The sequence below is a fragment of the Gavialis gangeticus genome, unplaced genomic scaffold, assembly GCF_001723915.1.
Source record: "Gavialis gangeticus isolate Ggan-Ray unplaced genomic scaffold, GavGan_comp1, whole genome shotgun sequence".
Lineage (NCBI taxonomy): Eukaryota > Metazoa > Chordata > Crocodylia > Gavialidae > Gavialis > Gavialis gangeticus.
The window spans coordinates 33,611,314-33,626,283 of NW_017729001.1; the positions used below are offsets into that span (position 1 = coordinate 33,611,314).

General features: G+C 61.4%; 1 protein-coding gene across 3 annotated transcripts; it reads right to left on the reverse strand.

Annotated features, from left to right (window-relative positions):
* Positions 1-1,763: 1,763 nt before the first annotated feature.
* On the reverse strand, positions 1,764-13,568 carry HPS4 (HPS4, biogenesis of lysosomal organelles complex 3 subunit 2). Of its 3 annotated transcripts, none has more exons than XM_019507349.1 (13): positions 13,423-13,568; positions 12,041-12,131; positions 11,489-11,632; positions 10,828-10,935; positions 10,541-10,657; positions 10,300-10,394; positions 8,628-8,700; positions 7,639-7,675; positions 7,239-7,335; positions 5,336-6,224; positions 3,952-4,081; positions 3,167-3,275; positions 1,764-2,548 (listed from the first exon to the last, which is right to left on the reverse strand). In XM_019507349.1, exons 1-13 carry the CDS (start codon positions 13,461-13,463, stop codon positions 2,377-2,379), a joined length of 2,103 nt encoding a protein of 700 aa, XP_019362894.1. In that variant the 5' UTR covers positions 13,464-13,568; the 3' UTR covers positions 1,764-2,376. The 3 variants fall into 3 exon arrangements, with proteins under 3 accessions (XP_019362894.1, XP_019362897.1, XP_019362895.1); XM_019507352.1 differs by lacking the exon at positions 13,423-13,568 and adding an exon at positions 12,373-13,001 and having other exon boundaries at positions 12,041-12,097; XM_019507350.1 differs by lacking the exon at positions 13,423-13,568 and adding an exon at positions 12,278-12,343.
* Positions 13,569-14,970: the final 1,402 nt, after the last annotated feature.

Consider the following 14,970-nt stretch of genomic DNA (forward strand, 5'->3'; position numbering starts at 1 on the left):
CCGGCGGGGGGGTGTGGGCGGGTGGGCAGGGCCACGCGCAGCCTCCCGGGAAGCTTCCTCATAGCACACGCCATGTCGGGTCCCCCTCACCCCTGCTCCGGGCTCGTCCCACACGCATCGCCTTGCGGTCTCTCTTCCTCCCCATCCTGGTCGGCTCTGGGGACCCCTCCACTGCGCCCGCACACCCCCCGCCCCCGACTCTGTGACTAGACGCCGTGCCGCTGTAGTATGTGTCATGTTGCTACCGTGTTTTGCCGTGTTCAGAATTAGAGTAACTGAAACCAAGGGTGTTCGTTCGAATGTAACCGTGTGCCATGTCTTGTGGCCCTCAGTGCCACACTGGAACCGCAACCCCCCGCGATCCGCCCGCCTGCCACGCCATGTCCCGGTGCCTTGTGGGGCCTCAAAGACCCGTGGCAAAAAGGGCCACGTTTCGCTGGCTCCGGCCTTGCTCTTTGCAACCTTTCCCTCCTGCCTGTAAATAGCGCGAGAAGGCTCCACCGCCCCAGACAGAGGGGAGAGCCAGGCACCGTCTGCCTCGATGAAGCTCGCTGGCATGCAGGCTACCAAAAACCAGTATGCTCTCTCTTGTGCCCTGTGGCTACGAGCCCTAGTGCTGCAGCTAAAGACTTCCAGCCATTTGCCCAGGCCTCCTCTTTGCATCTCTGCTCAGTCCTGGGCTGGGAGGCACCCAGCACGTCCTCAGGCAGGGGTGGGCTGAAGTACCCAGCACCTGCTTTGAGGGACGAGGGCTGGGCTGCTGTGGGGTTTGCAGCCTTCAGGCTGGCCGGAGAAGGCAGATGAGGGGACATGCCTGAAGAGCAAGGGGCCGAGAACAGGCCAGAGCTGTGCAGCACAACAGGAGCAACCTCCTCCGCCTACCTGCAAGCGTCCCGGCTCCCAGCTGGCAGCGTGGTGGCTTTGGAGCGCAGCCAGGCGTCCGCACCGCTTGGCACAGAGCTGTCAGGTTCGTATCGCGTCACGCTGGGAACCTGGTACGTCACCTGCACACCAGCCTGGCCAGGACAGCCACCGGAGTTGGAGGGGGTGGAAAGATGCCGGGGAGCGGCTGGAGCGGTGTGCGAGGGAGCTGGTGCAGGGTTTTCAGCACGCAGACTGCAAGGCTGAGGGCTCAGATCCGGCTGCAGGGTTTTTATACCTAACTCTTGTACAATAACTCCTGACATGCGGGACCCCCCGCCCAGCTGGACTGCTTTGGGCGAGGCCTCTGGATGGAGCAGTAGTCACCCTCTGCAGTGTGCAGGCCAGTGGCCAGGAGAGGCTCTTAATAAACCGTTGTGCTAGAAACTGGATGGGGCTGTGCCTCTGTGCATCCTCTTTCCCCGCCGGTCCAGGCAGCCATGGCAGAGCTGGGGGTAGGTCCGTGCTCTGCAGCCCAGCTCAGGCATGCTGGGACTTCCATTGCAGCAAGGGGACGGGCAGTGGGCGAGAAGGGGGTCACCGCCCAAGGGCTGAGCGGAGACCACAGGCTGGTTTCCCCCAGCAAAGACCAGTGCCTGGAGCAACAGCCCCAGGGTAAGATGGGACGGGGGGGGGGATCTATCTGCACCCCCAGGACAGCCCTGGGCAGCTCAAGCGTGCCCGTGCTCTGCTCCCCAGCCACGCCAAGGACCATTTCCCCCCACACACACCTCCTCACCATGCTCAGAACAGGAGCAGACACGTGGAGGTGCCACAGCCTGGTGCCCAGCCCTGCCACCCCAGGCGAGAGGTCCTGTAGGAACACAAGGGACGGGCTGTCCGGATGAGCCGCAAGGACTCTGCTTTATTGCTCACCCGGTGGCACACAAGGAGGCAGCCGTGCACCTGCGTGGCCTGCTCCTGGGATGGCCGCGCTTCCCTGCTCCGATAAGACTCCCGAAGGCACGGGAAGGGGCAAGCAGGATGGCTCAGGAGCCATGAAGACAGGCCTGGCTGGCCCCTGCGCTCTTGGCCTTTTCTGCACACATAGCACCCCTGAGTTCAGGACAGAAATGTGTGGGAGGAGGGACTAGGGCACCTCCACCAGCAGCGATGAGGGGCACAGCCAGGAAGAAGCCCTGGGGGCAGGTCTGCTTCTGCACCCTGGCTGGGCTGGGAGCACACAAGGCACTAAGCCACTGCTTGACAGGGATCACCCCTGTGGATTAAGAAGCAGAAATAAAGTTCAAGGCACAGGACTCCTGGCATAGACCAGGCACCCGGCAGCTCGAGGCCGGCATGCAGCCGCCTGGATCCCCCAAGCAGCAGGGAGCAGTCAGTACAGCCCTGCACTGCAAAGGCCCCCGGTGTCTCCGTCTCTTCACTCATGGAGCTGAGCCCACGGCACGAGAGTCAGTGTCCTCGCAGGCTCGGTGAGCAGCTGCCGGGGGCAGCTCAGAGCAGATTAACACCGTGCTTCAGCAGCTTCTGCTTGGCCTTGCCCGGCAGGCTGAAGGCGCTGTCATGTGGGTTGGGGGCGCCTGAGTTGCGCGGCGGGACACCCAGCTGCTGGAAGTAGGTCTCCTGGACGGGGCTGCGGCAGGCATAGACGGCCGTGCAGGCGTTCCTGTGGGGGCAGTGGATGGCAGAGTCAGGGCACTGGGAGCTGCAGAGCCCCAGGGAGCAGGCGGCTGGTCTGTGTGGACAGCGACTAGGAGGCGCCAGGGCACGTGGGAAAGGGGGAGCTGGCTGACGTGGCCCAGCAGCTGGAAAGGGTGGGGGTCACCATCTTGCACTCAGGGGGGCCAGGTCCCCCCCTTCCCAGCATGAACCACCCCCCAGGCTGCTGAGGCTCAGACCTTCCCAGGCTGGCAGCTGCGTGGGGCAGGCAGGACCCCGTGATACGGGGAAGGGGCGGGGTGGGGGCTGCGGCTGCGGCAGCGGCAGTGATAAGACCATCACGCCTGGTGTGCGGGGATGGAGTCTGCCTGTTTCCAACCCAACGCAGCGTGCGGGAAAACAAGCCCACGTCGCTAGCTCCAGCGCCTCTGGCTCCGAGCCAAGGCACAAGTCTATTAGAACCAGCTCTATTTAAAGCTGCGTCTTCAAGCCGTATGGCGCCAGGAGCTGGCAGTGCTCGAGCTGCGTCTTCATCCCGAGCCCTGGTGCCTGCGCCTTCCACCTGCCCCGTGGAAGCCAGACGGACAGGCGACCCCCTCCCACCCTCCCGTGGGGCCGACCGTACCTGATGATCATCTCGGACGCGGCCGGGAGCTGCGCGAAGTCCGCGTGGATCAGGCTCGCGGCTCGCAGGAAGTGCTGGTCCTGTGTGCCCGCCGCTGGCGGCAGGTTCGCTGCAGAGACAGGGGGGATGCAGTGAGGGAGCTGACCACATACAGGGGCCTGTCCCAGGAAGGGTACTGGTTCCTGCCTCCAGCCAGCCGTTTGGGGAGCAGTGACCACAGCCTGCGTGCTGGTGATGATGCGATCCCGGGGTGGGGTGGGGTGGGGGTCTATGAGGCAGGTCAGTCCCCAGGAGGCTGGGGGAGGACAGGAGGGGCCTGAGACAGGGTTACCTAGAGGCACTGGGGTCTGTCCCTCTGGCTTTAGGCTCCCACTCCTATATAGGAGTGGAGAGGGCGTGTGGCTGGCACTGGCGAGCATCTGTGGGGCTGCCAGGAGATGTCAGGAAGGACCGGAACGAGAAGAGCCTGGAACCAGGCCCAGTCCCTGTGCTGGGAGCAGAGCTGTGGGGGCTGGGAGGGGAGCTGTGCTAGAGCAGGACACAGCCTGGGGAAGGGGCAGAGCCCCCCTTCCACGGGACACATGACAGTGGGCACCGTCCTGGGGTCTTGGCAACACTGGGCACCGTCCTGCTCCCGACTATTCCAGCTCGGCCCTCGCACTAGCTCAGGCTAAGATCGGGATGGACGGGGCCTCGGGGACAGGGCCAGCTAGGCCACCGAGCGTGTGCTGTAGGCGAACGCCTGGACCCCGGGTCGCGAGGGAGGGAGACGTTCGGGCACCTACCAGCCAGCACGTTCTGGATGCAGTCGTAGTGGGTGAAGCTGTAGGTGGCTTTGGTGGCGGCAGAGTCCCTGGGCCAAGTCTCCTTCAGATGAACCTCGAGGCCATTCAGGGAAGCCAGGCTGCTGTGATACTGCGAACGGTACAACCCGGACCAGCGTGAGCCCTGGGGAACCTGGGCAGTGCCTGCCAGTGAGGGTCCTGGAGCCTCGCACACCCAAGCCCGGCAGCTCTGCTGCCCCCACGCACGGCAGCAAGACTGCTGCTTGGCACCAGCCCGGGGACCAGCACGCCTGGCCCACACAGGCACCGGCGAGGGGATTTCTGTCCCAGCACCATGCTGAAGGATGCTGCAGAGGGCTGGGCAGGGAGGGCCGTGCTGCCTGGGAGAAGCGGGGGTGGGAGAGATCTCTGGCCTGTCAAGCACTAGGAGGATTAGCTGGATCATCCCCCAGGCTATATCTGTTCCTTCCTCTGCTGCAGACACCAGGCAGCTCTAGCCCTGCGCGCAGGAGACGCCCCCAGCCCTGGACCCTGCTGCCCTAGGGCAGAGCGTCCTTCTCGTGGGGGGCCAAGATCCCAGCTGGGCAGAGACAGGGGCATCCTCCCCCCCACTGGGACCTGTTGCCCCAGCGGGAAAACCCTCCTCATGGAGCCGCAGCCCAGCTCAGAGCCATCTTATGTGGGCGCAGATGCGCCCACCTTTGCAGGCGCGTGCTCCCACGTGTGGTCCAGGGATGGGGGTGGTGCGGGTGCCTGCGGCTGAGCACCCCAGCTCATCCACCCACCCGCCAGCGAGGAAAACGAGGCTGTTGCCATGGCAACTGGCATAGCTGCCAGGCTGGACGGCTCCGCTGGGAGCGCCGCGAGCAGGTCTGCCCGTCGTGCCCCGCGGCCGAGCAGAGCCCACAGCCACGCTACTGTGCTCCTGGGACCAGCCCCTGTGGGTCCCTCCTGCCTGGGGCGGGGGCTGCCAGGCACTCGCGCTCAGTTTGACAGAGCGGCTGGCCCCCGGGCTCGAGCCCCTGGCAGTGACTGGTGAGGTGGGAGGGGGCTCTCAGTCACCCAGTGGGGCAGATGCTCAGAGGCCAGGGCAGCTGCCTCGTGGCCCTGTCAGCCTGCTCGTCCCACGGGAGCCCTGGGCCAGGCCTGTGCATTCGGCAAGGGGCTGCGGGGAAGACTCAGCTATGAGAGCAGGGTGCTCTTGCCCCAGGGGCTGCTGCTTCACCAGCACGGCTCAGCCACAGGCTCAGTGAGGGGTCAGCCGGAGGGCTGCCAAAGCTCCCGGCTCCAGGGGCAGGGAGTCTAGGGCTACAGCAACTGCCCCTGAGAGACTGGCCTGCAACAGGGCACATGCATGCAAAACGGCGTCGCACACGGCACTCACCACTTCCTCAATGGCGCCCGTGTCGGCCTCAAGCTGCTCCTCAGCCAGCAGCGACAGCACCAGCCCTTTGATGCTGTGGATGTACAGGACCATCTTGACCAGTGCAGCCGGCTTGGCTGGGCAGCATGTGGGGTCAGCAAGGCCGGTTGCCCTGCTCCCCGGGGAGCTTGCGCCCTCCACCACTGTCTCATACAGCTCCACAGTACCAGGCCCCTGGCTCCCCCCATGGTATCCTGCAGACAGCTGCTGCTCTGAGCCTTCACCATTGGGTGCAGGGTCAGACAGAGACAGCTCATTGCTGGGCACTCCATCTCCTACCCCAGGGAGCCTGCCATGGCTGGTGGTCCCTTGGGAGTGCGGCTGGCTCCAGATACTGCTGCTCAGCTCTTTGGACATGCTGCCCGTGGCGAAGCTGCTGCTGGCTGCGTGGCACCGTTGCAGGAGGCAGTGCTCAGCCTCGGGGGTGGTCCCCAACACGGTCATATTCTGATCCTCCCTGCCCTGGGCACGAGGGGCTGCAGAGTCTGTAAGCGCAGAGGAGGCATCTGTATCTCGAGCGTGCTCTGCTGCAGGGTGTCCAGAGTCTCCTGGCAGGGCTCCCTGCTCGCCTGGTGAGGCAGCGGCAGCAGCAGCATCCCCAGCTGCAGAACTTTCTTCAGGGCTCCAGTTGCTCACAGCTCCGGGGTGAGCATCCCCTGTGCTGGCTGGTGGCTCTGGGAAGCCATCGGGGGAAGCAGAGTCCAGGATGCTGACAGCCACACCTGCTCCAGGCGTGTCCCAGGCTGCTTCCCTCACTGAGGTGCTGGCCAGGGTCTCCTTGATGCCCGTGGGATCTGAGGAGGCCCACGAGCGAGGGGCAGCCTTGGTACTTGCTGGAGACACGGGCAAACTAAGAGGGTAGAAGGAACACAAGGGCAAGCACTTAGTAGCAGCCACTGTGGGCCCCAAGGGTTGGGGGTGACTGGGCGGAGGAGCAGTGCCTGCTACCTGCTCACTGGCTGGTGCCTCCTGGGACAGGGAGAGGGACCCTGGGATCTCGCAGGTGCCTCCTGGGACAGGGAGAGGGACCCTGGGATCTTGCAGTCTGCTTCTGCCTCTAAGCCAGGCAGTCCTGAGAGCTTCCCCCGTGCAGTCCCTCTCCCTTGCAGTGCCGCCTGCCTACACTCATGGCCCAACATAAGAACTGCCACTGACTGGGTCAACCCCTTGCCTGGTCTCCCTTGTCACATGGGGGCAGAGCGCAGAGGCTGGAAGGGACAGTGACCGAGTCTGACCAGGATTTTCCCATTCCTCTCTCCCTTGCAGCCTCCAGTATTTGGGGTCTAGACAGTTCTGATGCAGAGGGCCCCTCACTCCCATGCTCGATAGCTACTGCTGCCCCTTTCCCTCAAGAAAGTGTTCAGTCCCTTCATGAATCTGGCTAAACTCTCCACTTCTGCCACATCTGGTGGCCACGTGCTCCATACTTTAATTCCACACTGGGTGAAAAAGAACATCCTGGTGCTTGCTTTAAACTCACTACCTGCTTGTTTCATGCTGTGACCCCTCGTTCTTGTCTGGTGAGAGTGAGTCAATAATAAATCCCGGGTGATTTTCTCTTTGCCATTTAGTAGTCTGTAAACCCCACTCCCATCCCCACTCAAGCGTTTCTTTCTGAAGAGATGGCATGGCAGCCTTACGCACACCGTGGTGACCCCAGAGAGGGCAGTACATGGTGGTACTGGACCCGTGCTGTGGGGAGCAGTAGCACAGGTTGGAACTGGTTCCAGGGAGTAGATCCATTCAATATGAACTCTCCAGACTGACATGTACTGGATGATTTCTGCCCCTTGAACTGTCTGCCCAGACTGTCCTTAGGGAGGATGGCAAGCCCTGGGTCCTGCCTCAGGGCTTCACTCCCTACCTGGTCATCCACTCCACTGGGAAGTCCCACAGCGCGGCGGATTCTTCCTCCGTCAGGAAAACCGGGAGCAGGCAGACGCCTGGAGGTAATGGAGGATCTACAGGAACAATGCAGGATAGTGACCCGAGAGAAGAAATGGCCTTGTGTGCCAGGAGGCAGGGCAGGGCTGACGCTAGATGCTGTGGGGGTGGGAGATAGGGCCCCTGGGAGAAGCATCACCCTGGCTCTCCCAAGACCCCTCGCCCACAGGAGACCAAGGCAACTACACCCAGTGGCTGTGCCTGCCTCAGCAGGGGTGGCAGTGGGAGCCTCCGGGTATCAGCTGCCTCGGAGCCCAGCCAGCCTCCCCGTGTGCTCCTGGAGGGACCTTACTACTCCAGATGCGAGCAACAGTGCTTACCGTGTTCCTGCAGCACATCCCCACTGCCGTGTCCGCTCTGCAAGCAAAGCGGAGAGCAAATCAACGCAGCTCTTTAATGAGGCACATGCTAAGAGCTCAAGCCAGTGCCTACCAGAGTCACTGCTACTGGGGGCCAGGCTCCTAGTGGGCACTGGACCTGCCCTTGAGGCAGGGCTGTGGGGAGCTTATTCACAGCGGGAGCAACTCAGGCTGCCAAGATTAACGAACCTGCTCCCCCCTGCACACACTTCAGCGCAGATGCACAGGATGCCATCTCTCTCCCCAGCAGAGTACCAGGGCCGGACGGAGACCAGCAAGCAGAGCCTCTGAAAATCCCCGTCATTCGGGAAGAGAGGCTGAAGCTGTGATTTTAAGTGGTCCCACGCAACTAGGGAAGACTATGCAGCAGAAAATGCCATGCTCACGTGCAGACTGAATCATAACAGATACTCAGATGTGAGAACTGGGGCACGCATTGCAGGAGGCCATCCACTGACCTAGTGCATCTTTGTGCACCCAGCCCTGGTCCACCCAGGGTAAATTTGGCCACAGGGCTGTTCCCAGATAGGGGCACTGTAAGAGCAGCTGCATCCACACTCAGTGTTTTGCCCTGCTCCCATAGCAAGAGGGTTGGAAATCCCAAGAATCAAGCACCGTTTTCCCCTTAATGTTAGCAGGAGGCAATCCAGGCCCTTCTGGGCTGCTAACCACCAGCTGTGAGCAGAAAAGGTAATTTGGTTTAATTCTAAACTAATCCCACCGATCTTGACAGGCTGAAGGGAATTCAACAGCTACAGGACAGACAAGGAAACAAGATCCCAGGGCAGCAGCTCTGACTCGACTCTCACAGGCTCTGTTGACTTTGAATTATTTCAGCCATGGAAGCATTTACTGTTGGCTGTGGAAATGGGCCCTGATCTACCAGCGATGACTGGGGCCTGGAAGGGGCCTTGCCTCCAAGCGTGGCCGCATACTGATTTGCCACGTACCTTCTCTTCTGTCTCAGCTCCCTGGTGAAGCACCTTGGCAGCAATGGGAGGGGGCAGCTGGGTGCTCACAATCCTTGCAGGAGAGAACAGACACAGGCAGCTGTGAGCAGAGGGGCTTGCAAGGCTCAGCTGCCTGCTCTCGCTGTTGCAACAGATCGTTACGGCAGACAGAGGCAACGGTACTCCTCGGCCTCCGCTGCCAGCCCCGTTCAGAAGACAGCTCTGGATTCTGCTGGGCCGTTTCAGACCCAGGGAGTCCCCGAGAGGTTCCATCAAACACACCTTCTTGCTTGGGACGGGCCAGGAGGTAAGGGCACAGCGCTTGGGGCGGACTGGAGTAGCGGTAGCCCTCTTGTCATCCAGGTGGCCAGCCCTAAACTCCACTCCAGTGCCAACAGCCACCGCCCAGCTGAATCCAAGGGGCTCTGAACTGAACTATGGAGCAGACTCAAACCCTAGCAAGAGGGTTCTGAGCCTGAACTATGTGCATAAGTGTGGAACATCTCCCAGGCAGCAGCAACAGGTCTCATCTGAGCCAGGGGAACTAAAGCCCCCCCAGAACTTGTCTCACAGCCCCCTGGCCCTTGCAGTTTGCTGGCAGCGCTGCTTCAGGGCAGGGGGGCCTCAGAGCTGAAAGAGCAATGGGGAAGGGTGGGCGGAGCACCCCTTGTGCTTCCAAAACCCTCCATCCTCTGGCCTGCTGCACTCATGGCTTCATCACACCAAGGGCCTGCCAGACCCCAGCAAGGAAGGCTCCCAGATGAAGCAGTAGGGCAGCCTTGTCAGCGCAAGGGCTTCTTTGTCCCTGAACGACTCCCAGCTGGGGCTCCATGCTGCTGGCACACAGATCCTTTCTGGCTGAAGGGAGCTCATGCTTCCTGCGAAGAGGCTGGCTCCTTTCCCCTACAGCTGTTCCAGCCTATGTGGAACGTGCCACCGGCCAGCAAGCTAGGCATTCAATCAAGCACTTATTATTGGCAAGACAGGGGACAGGACACTGCCAGTATATTGTAACCCGATGTAGGAGGCTTTCCAATTAGTGCTTGGCAGCCCCAGGATACACCACCCTGGGTAAGGAAGTGGCTGCAGCACTGAAGGCAGCAGCAGCAGCAGCCGCCACCACCAAGCTGTCAGCAGTCACTGCAGGGTCTGAGCCCCGGGCAGCTAGGACCAGCAGGCAAAAGGTGTGCGGCATGCAATATTTGTGCTATAGCTGGTCCTAGGTCACAGAGGCAGAGAGTCTGGGGAGCCAGGACACCTGGCTACAACACTGCTAGCCTATTTAGTTGCCATCCCAGTACGTGTTTAGAGGCTGGCTGGGCATGGGGGAAAAAGACCCTGCCCTGAAGAGCTCAGGCATTAAAAATAGTGACCTCAGGGGCTGTTCTGAAGAGCCCCCAGCCCAGCTCCCAGTCCCCACTGGCTCTGTAGGGCAGCTGGATGCCTACAGGTAATTCCAGCCAGGAAAGTCTGCCATGCCTGGGACGACAACCAGAACGGCATACCTAGTTCTGTGGTTCCTGACACTTTGGCACTGTGCAGTTTGTGTCTCAGGTGCCCCCTGCCCCGCAGAGGAAAAGCTGCTCTGCTGCTGCCACTGCTCTGCTAAAGCAGTACTGCCCTGCGCAGCCCCAGACAGGCATGGGGCCTCCACAAGCCCCCGTATACTCACAGACCCCTGTAGAGGATGCAGCCGGCCAGGACATGACGACAGCGCTGGCAGGTCTGTAAGATGAGGGCCGCCTTCAGCAGCAGCAGGGGGTCCACCTGTGTGCAAAAAGCAGAGGGTGGGAGTTAACCCATGGCACCAGCCAGAGGTGAGACCTCACTGAAATGCACCTGTGCAACAGGGGGACGCCAGCTCCCTGGGTGAGGGGGCTCCGTGGCTGGACGTCAGCAGCCTGGGGAGTCACCTTGGTTTTGTCCAAGTGCCAGAGGGAATTGAAGATCCTGTGCAGGTCACTAGTATTCTTCTGAATGTGATCAATGTACTGGTCCCACTGCTTACTCAGCTCTTCCTGAGAAAAAGCCTGGGGACCAGAGGCAGCCTGTTAGACACCGTGTGACAAGAGTCTAGCCTGCACACGATCTGGTTACATGCAGTCCCTTAGATCAGTCTCTCTCTTCCCCACACTGCCCAAGACGACAGGCCAGGGCTACACATGACTCCAGATGAGAAGCACACACCCTCAGCACTCACCGTGTAAGCCTGGCGCACGGGGCCATTGTAGAACTGGAAGAGTCCAATCAGGTGATCCAGAAAGTGCTTGCAGCTGATGTCAGGAAGCTCAACAGCACAGCCCAGCACCTGCAGGGCAAAGGCCGGCACAGAGAGCAGTCACTGCAGCAGCTGGGAAGAGCAAGCGAGCTCTCTCTCCTGTCTAGCCCGCAGTGAGGGAACCCCTGCAAGTATTCCTGGGTGGTCACACGACTGCTGCCTGTTTGCCAGCCTATGGAAAAGCCAGCCTGGAAGGTGAGAGGGGCATGAATGCTGAAGGGAAGGCCATGGTAGTTCAGGCAGGTGCAATCAGGGCCAGAAACCCAAAGGCCCACTGTACCTGTTCCCCTCCTGTTTCAGACTCCTGGCACTCCAGCTAAGTACTGTGAGGGCATACTTCTAGACTGCACATGCAGGGGTGGAATTCACAGATCGCAGGCCAGAGAAGGGGCCCCTTCGCAATGGAAAGGCCTGTGGGGCTGCCAGAGAGCTCTGCTACAGGGAAGGGACATGGGACTGGTATAACCCTTGCGGTGTGGAGCTTTCTGAAAGCCCCTTGGGCGAGCTCTTGGAACGACTTCACAGTTGACACTCACTCACACCAGGCTGCCTCGTTGCACGCCACTGGGTCTCCTGAACTCACCCAGAGGTACTCGCCGTCCAGCCGCACGGCGAACTTGAGCTTTCTGAGCCGAATGAGACTGGGGGGAACACTTGAAATCTCCACCATGCAGCGCACGACACCCGCGATCTGCCCGCACAGCAGCTCCTGCTGGTCGAGGAGAGTCTGGTGGGAGAGGAGGCAAGAGGCGTTATTGCTGGTGCTCTGGAGGAATGGGGAAGCACGCCCCCCACACTTGTCGCCCTTGGGCAGCAGCTGGCAAGGGTGGGGATGGGACACTGGACCGCAGCACTGGTGCATGGCAGCTCAGCTTTTCATTACAGCCACTGAGACCAAAGCCCTGTACAGAAACATGTAAAATGGGCCAATTCTCCTTGCTCTCTGCTCATTCTCACCCCCAGTGCAGAGGCCTATGCCCCTGCCACACAACTGAGCACTGTGGAAAAGTGCTGCTGTTCCACAACTGGAGCAGCAAGAGAGCAGCAGAAGGTGGCACCACGAGATGGGAACAGGCATAAACCACGCTGCGACGCACGGTTCCACAAAGAGGCTCTAAGTATGATCGGAGGTTACCTGAGAAGGATAAAAATAGCAAATGCCAGCTCTGGTGGGATCCCCTTCTTCCTTAACCTTGGAGCCGTCGTAAAGGAAAAAGTAATTCCACCTGCAAAAGCCAAGCAATGGCAGGATGACAACAGATCTGCTGGTCCTAAGTGGGACCAGTCCAGTCCATGCCCCCCACCACAGCCGCCACCCCCCTGCTCCCTAAACAAGTTCTGTTTTGTAAAGATGCAACACAAAAACGCCTACCAGGCCCAAGAAAAGGAGACAGGCATTGCTCTCACAGTTGCTGCACCCACTGAGCTGAGAGACAGCAGCAGGGTGGAGAAAGCAGCAAAGGATACTAAGTACTGCCAACTTTGGGCGTTCCAGTCAGATGCTGGCAAGGCTACAGCTAAGAGAGGAGGAGGGAGGCTCAGATGGATGATCTGTTCTGCCAGTCTGACTGTAGGGAGCTCGTCTCACTTCTTAGGAAAAACTCTCAAGTGCGGCCCCTCAGACCCATTCCTTGTGCAAACAGTATGAAGTGCATGCTTCTCCCTGGAGGTGGGCCAGGGTTTGAGGGCTTTGGGCTTACAGCTCTGGGAATTCATGGATTTCCTAGCAGCCTTTGCTCTGGAGGGGGCAGGTTACCTTCGCAAGCTCTGGGCACAACAGGTCCCGAGGTCAGAGCCCTGGTGATGATGATAAAAATGCCCAGTCTAGAAAGAGCCTGCAGCCCAGCTCAAAAGGGGAAGGTTGAGCACACAGCGTCTGTGGCAGCCAAGAGTGGGGATTAAATCCGGTCTCTCGGAGCGTGTCTGAACACTTCTGGAATGTTTCACCCGTCCCGCAGGAAAGGCATTAAGGCATCGCTCTAGCAATCAGGGGATCTGCATTGCATTCCTGACTGCTGCCGACTCCCTGGGAACTCCATTAATCTCCCCCGTCTCAGCAATACTCTTTTGCCACCAGAGCTCGAAGCATTCAGATACTGCCCTGATGGTCTCCTGGTAAGTAAGCATGCCTATAAACAAGCATGCACAGCTCAAATGGAAATGAAGGTCCCGCACACTGCCCCCCCAACCATACGCAGCCTACATCTGTGCAGCTGCTAACCTCTCCCAGCACCCATCCGAGCCTGCCTTCTGTGGAAAAAACACGCCACACAGTGCATGCCTGCTACGAGGTGCCCACACGCGTGCAAGCCCTTTGGGGCCCGGACCACCCTTCTGATTTACTGGCACAACCCTGGGCCCACTGCGACTTCGGTGCCCCACAACTGCTCCCTGCTGCTGCAGCAATACAAGCAGAGCAAGGCGCTGGATGGCCGCACGTAGGATCTTCCTGGATACCAAGTGTCAGTCACCCAACAAACCCCCTGCAACTCGTAAGCCTCTAGGAGACCTACTCACCAAGCACCCGAGTTCAGCTCTGACAGGACGGAGTTGGCCATTTATGTCAGTCTCTTCACCATGCCGCCTCACTCTCACGAGCACTCCCTCCTCCAAAACAAGGCCTGGGACCAACTCATTTTTTTGAGGAATTCCACTGTTTCACAAGCCAACAGATGCAGAGATGCTGGCGGGTTCTGGCTTTGGCTGAGGGAAACGTCTATGGTTTTGTTCGCTCTCCTTGCGAAGGCGCCGATCCCGATCCCCGCGGCGCTCCTCCCTGGTCGCCACGAAGACTGAACACGCCATGTGCGTCGGCCGCCCCGCAACGGCCTCACCAAAACCTCTGAGGAGCTGCGGTTTAGGGGGCCGAGGCGGTTCCTTGACCGCGCTCGTCATTCAAGGCCGGGTGGTTTCTCACGGTTTCCGTTCCGGGTGTCGCTTCCCCGCGCTGGAAGGGAAGAGCGCACAAACGCATTAGGGCGCGGAGGCCGACATGTGACTCGGAGCAGCTGACAGAAGCGTTCGGGGAACAAGCCCGCTATTGACACGGCCGGATGCCCCCCCGTTACGGCCTGGCTCCGCCAGCGAACCGAAAACCAGGAGAAAGCATTGCTATGGACCCCGGCGCAAACGACGACGGGGTCCCCCTCGGCATGGGGTGCGGGCGGGCGAGGGGCCAGTCTGCTGCACGGCAGCTGCGACCCCCCAACACGCTCCCAAAACCTGCCTCTCGCCCCCCCTGCTCGTCCACCCAAGGGCAAAGTCAGGCCGGAACCCAGAGCAACTGCCCCCCCGGCGTCCGGCCCGGGGGGGGGGCAGGGCAGCAGCCAGTGGGTCCCAGCCCCCAAACTGGGAGACCCCCTGGGCTCGGGCTGCTGCCCCCCCCGTGCACCTTTAACCCTCTCCCCGCCACGCCCGAGCGCGGCGGCCGCCAGCCCCGGTGCCTACCCGCAGCCGCTTCCGGGCTCTGCGCCCGGAGGAGTCACATGACAGCAGCAGCACGTGACTCCTCCCCGCCCCCACTCCCTCCCTCCTGTCCCCTACGGGGGCCGCAGGCGGACAAGAACGCGTGGCCTCCTGCGCGACTTCTCCTACGGGGGCCGCGGGGGGACAAGCGCTCCCGCCCGCTCCGTACGGGGTCACGCTTCGGAGGATGGAGGCGCGAAGGCGGCGGCGGCGGCGGCGGGACGCGGAGGAGCCGGGCCCGGGCGAGCGAGCGGCGGCGCTGCAGCGGCGGCTGCTCGAGGCCCGGTGAGCCCCCCTGACCCTTGACCCCACCGTGACCCCTGGGTGGCCCACCATGACTCCGTGCTTCTGTTCCCCCCCAGGGACGCGCTGCGCGGCGAGGCCGCTTGGGAGCACCTGCGGGGTAAGGCCGGGGGATGCTGGGGGGGTGCCCTGCCCTGCCTGGCCTCACGCTCTCGTCCCTCCTGCAGTGGCGGTGGGTGCAGCGCTGGGCGGACGTGGGGCGCAGGCCGAGGAGCTCCCCCCGCGCTGCGTGTGCTACGGCCTGGGCAGCATCGCAGCGTGTGCGGCCGCGCGGCCCCAGCTGGCCCTGCTGCTGCT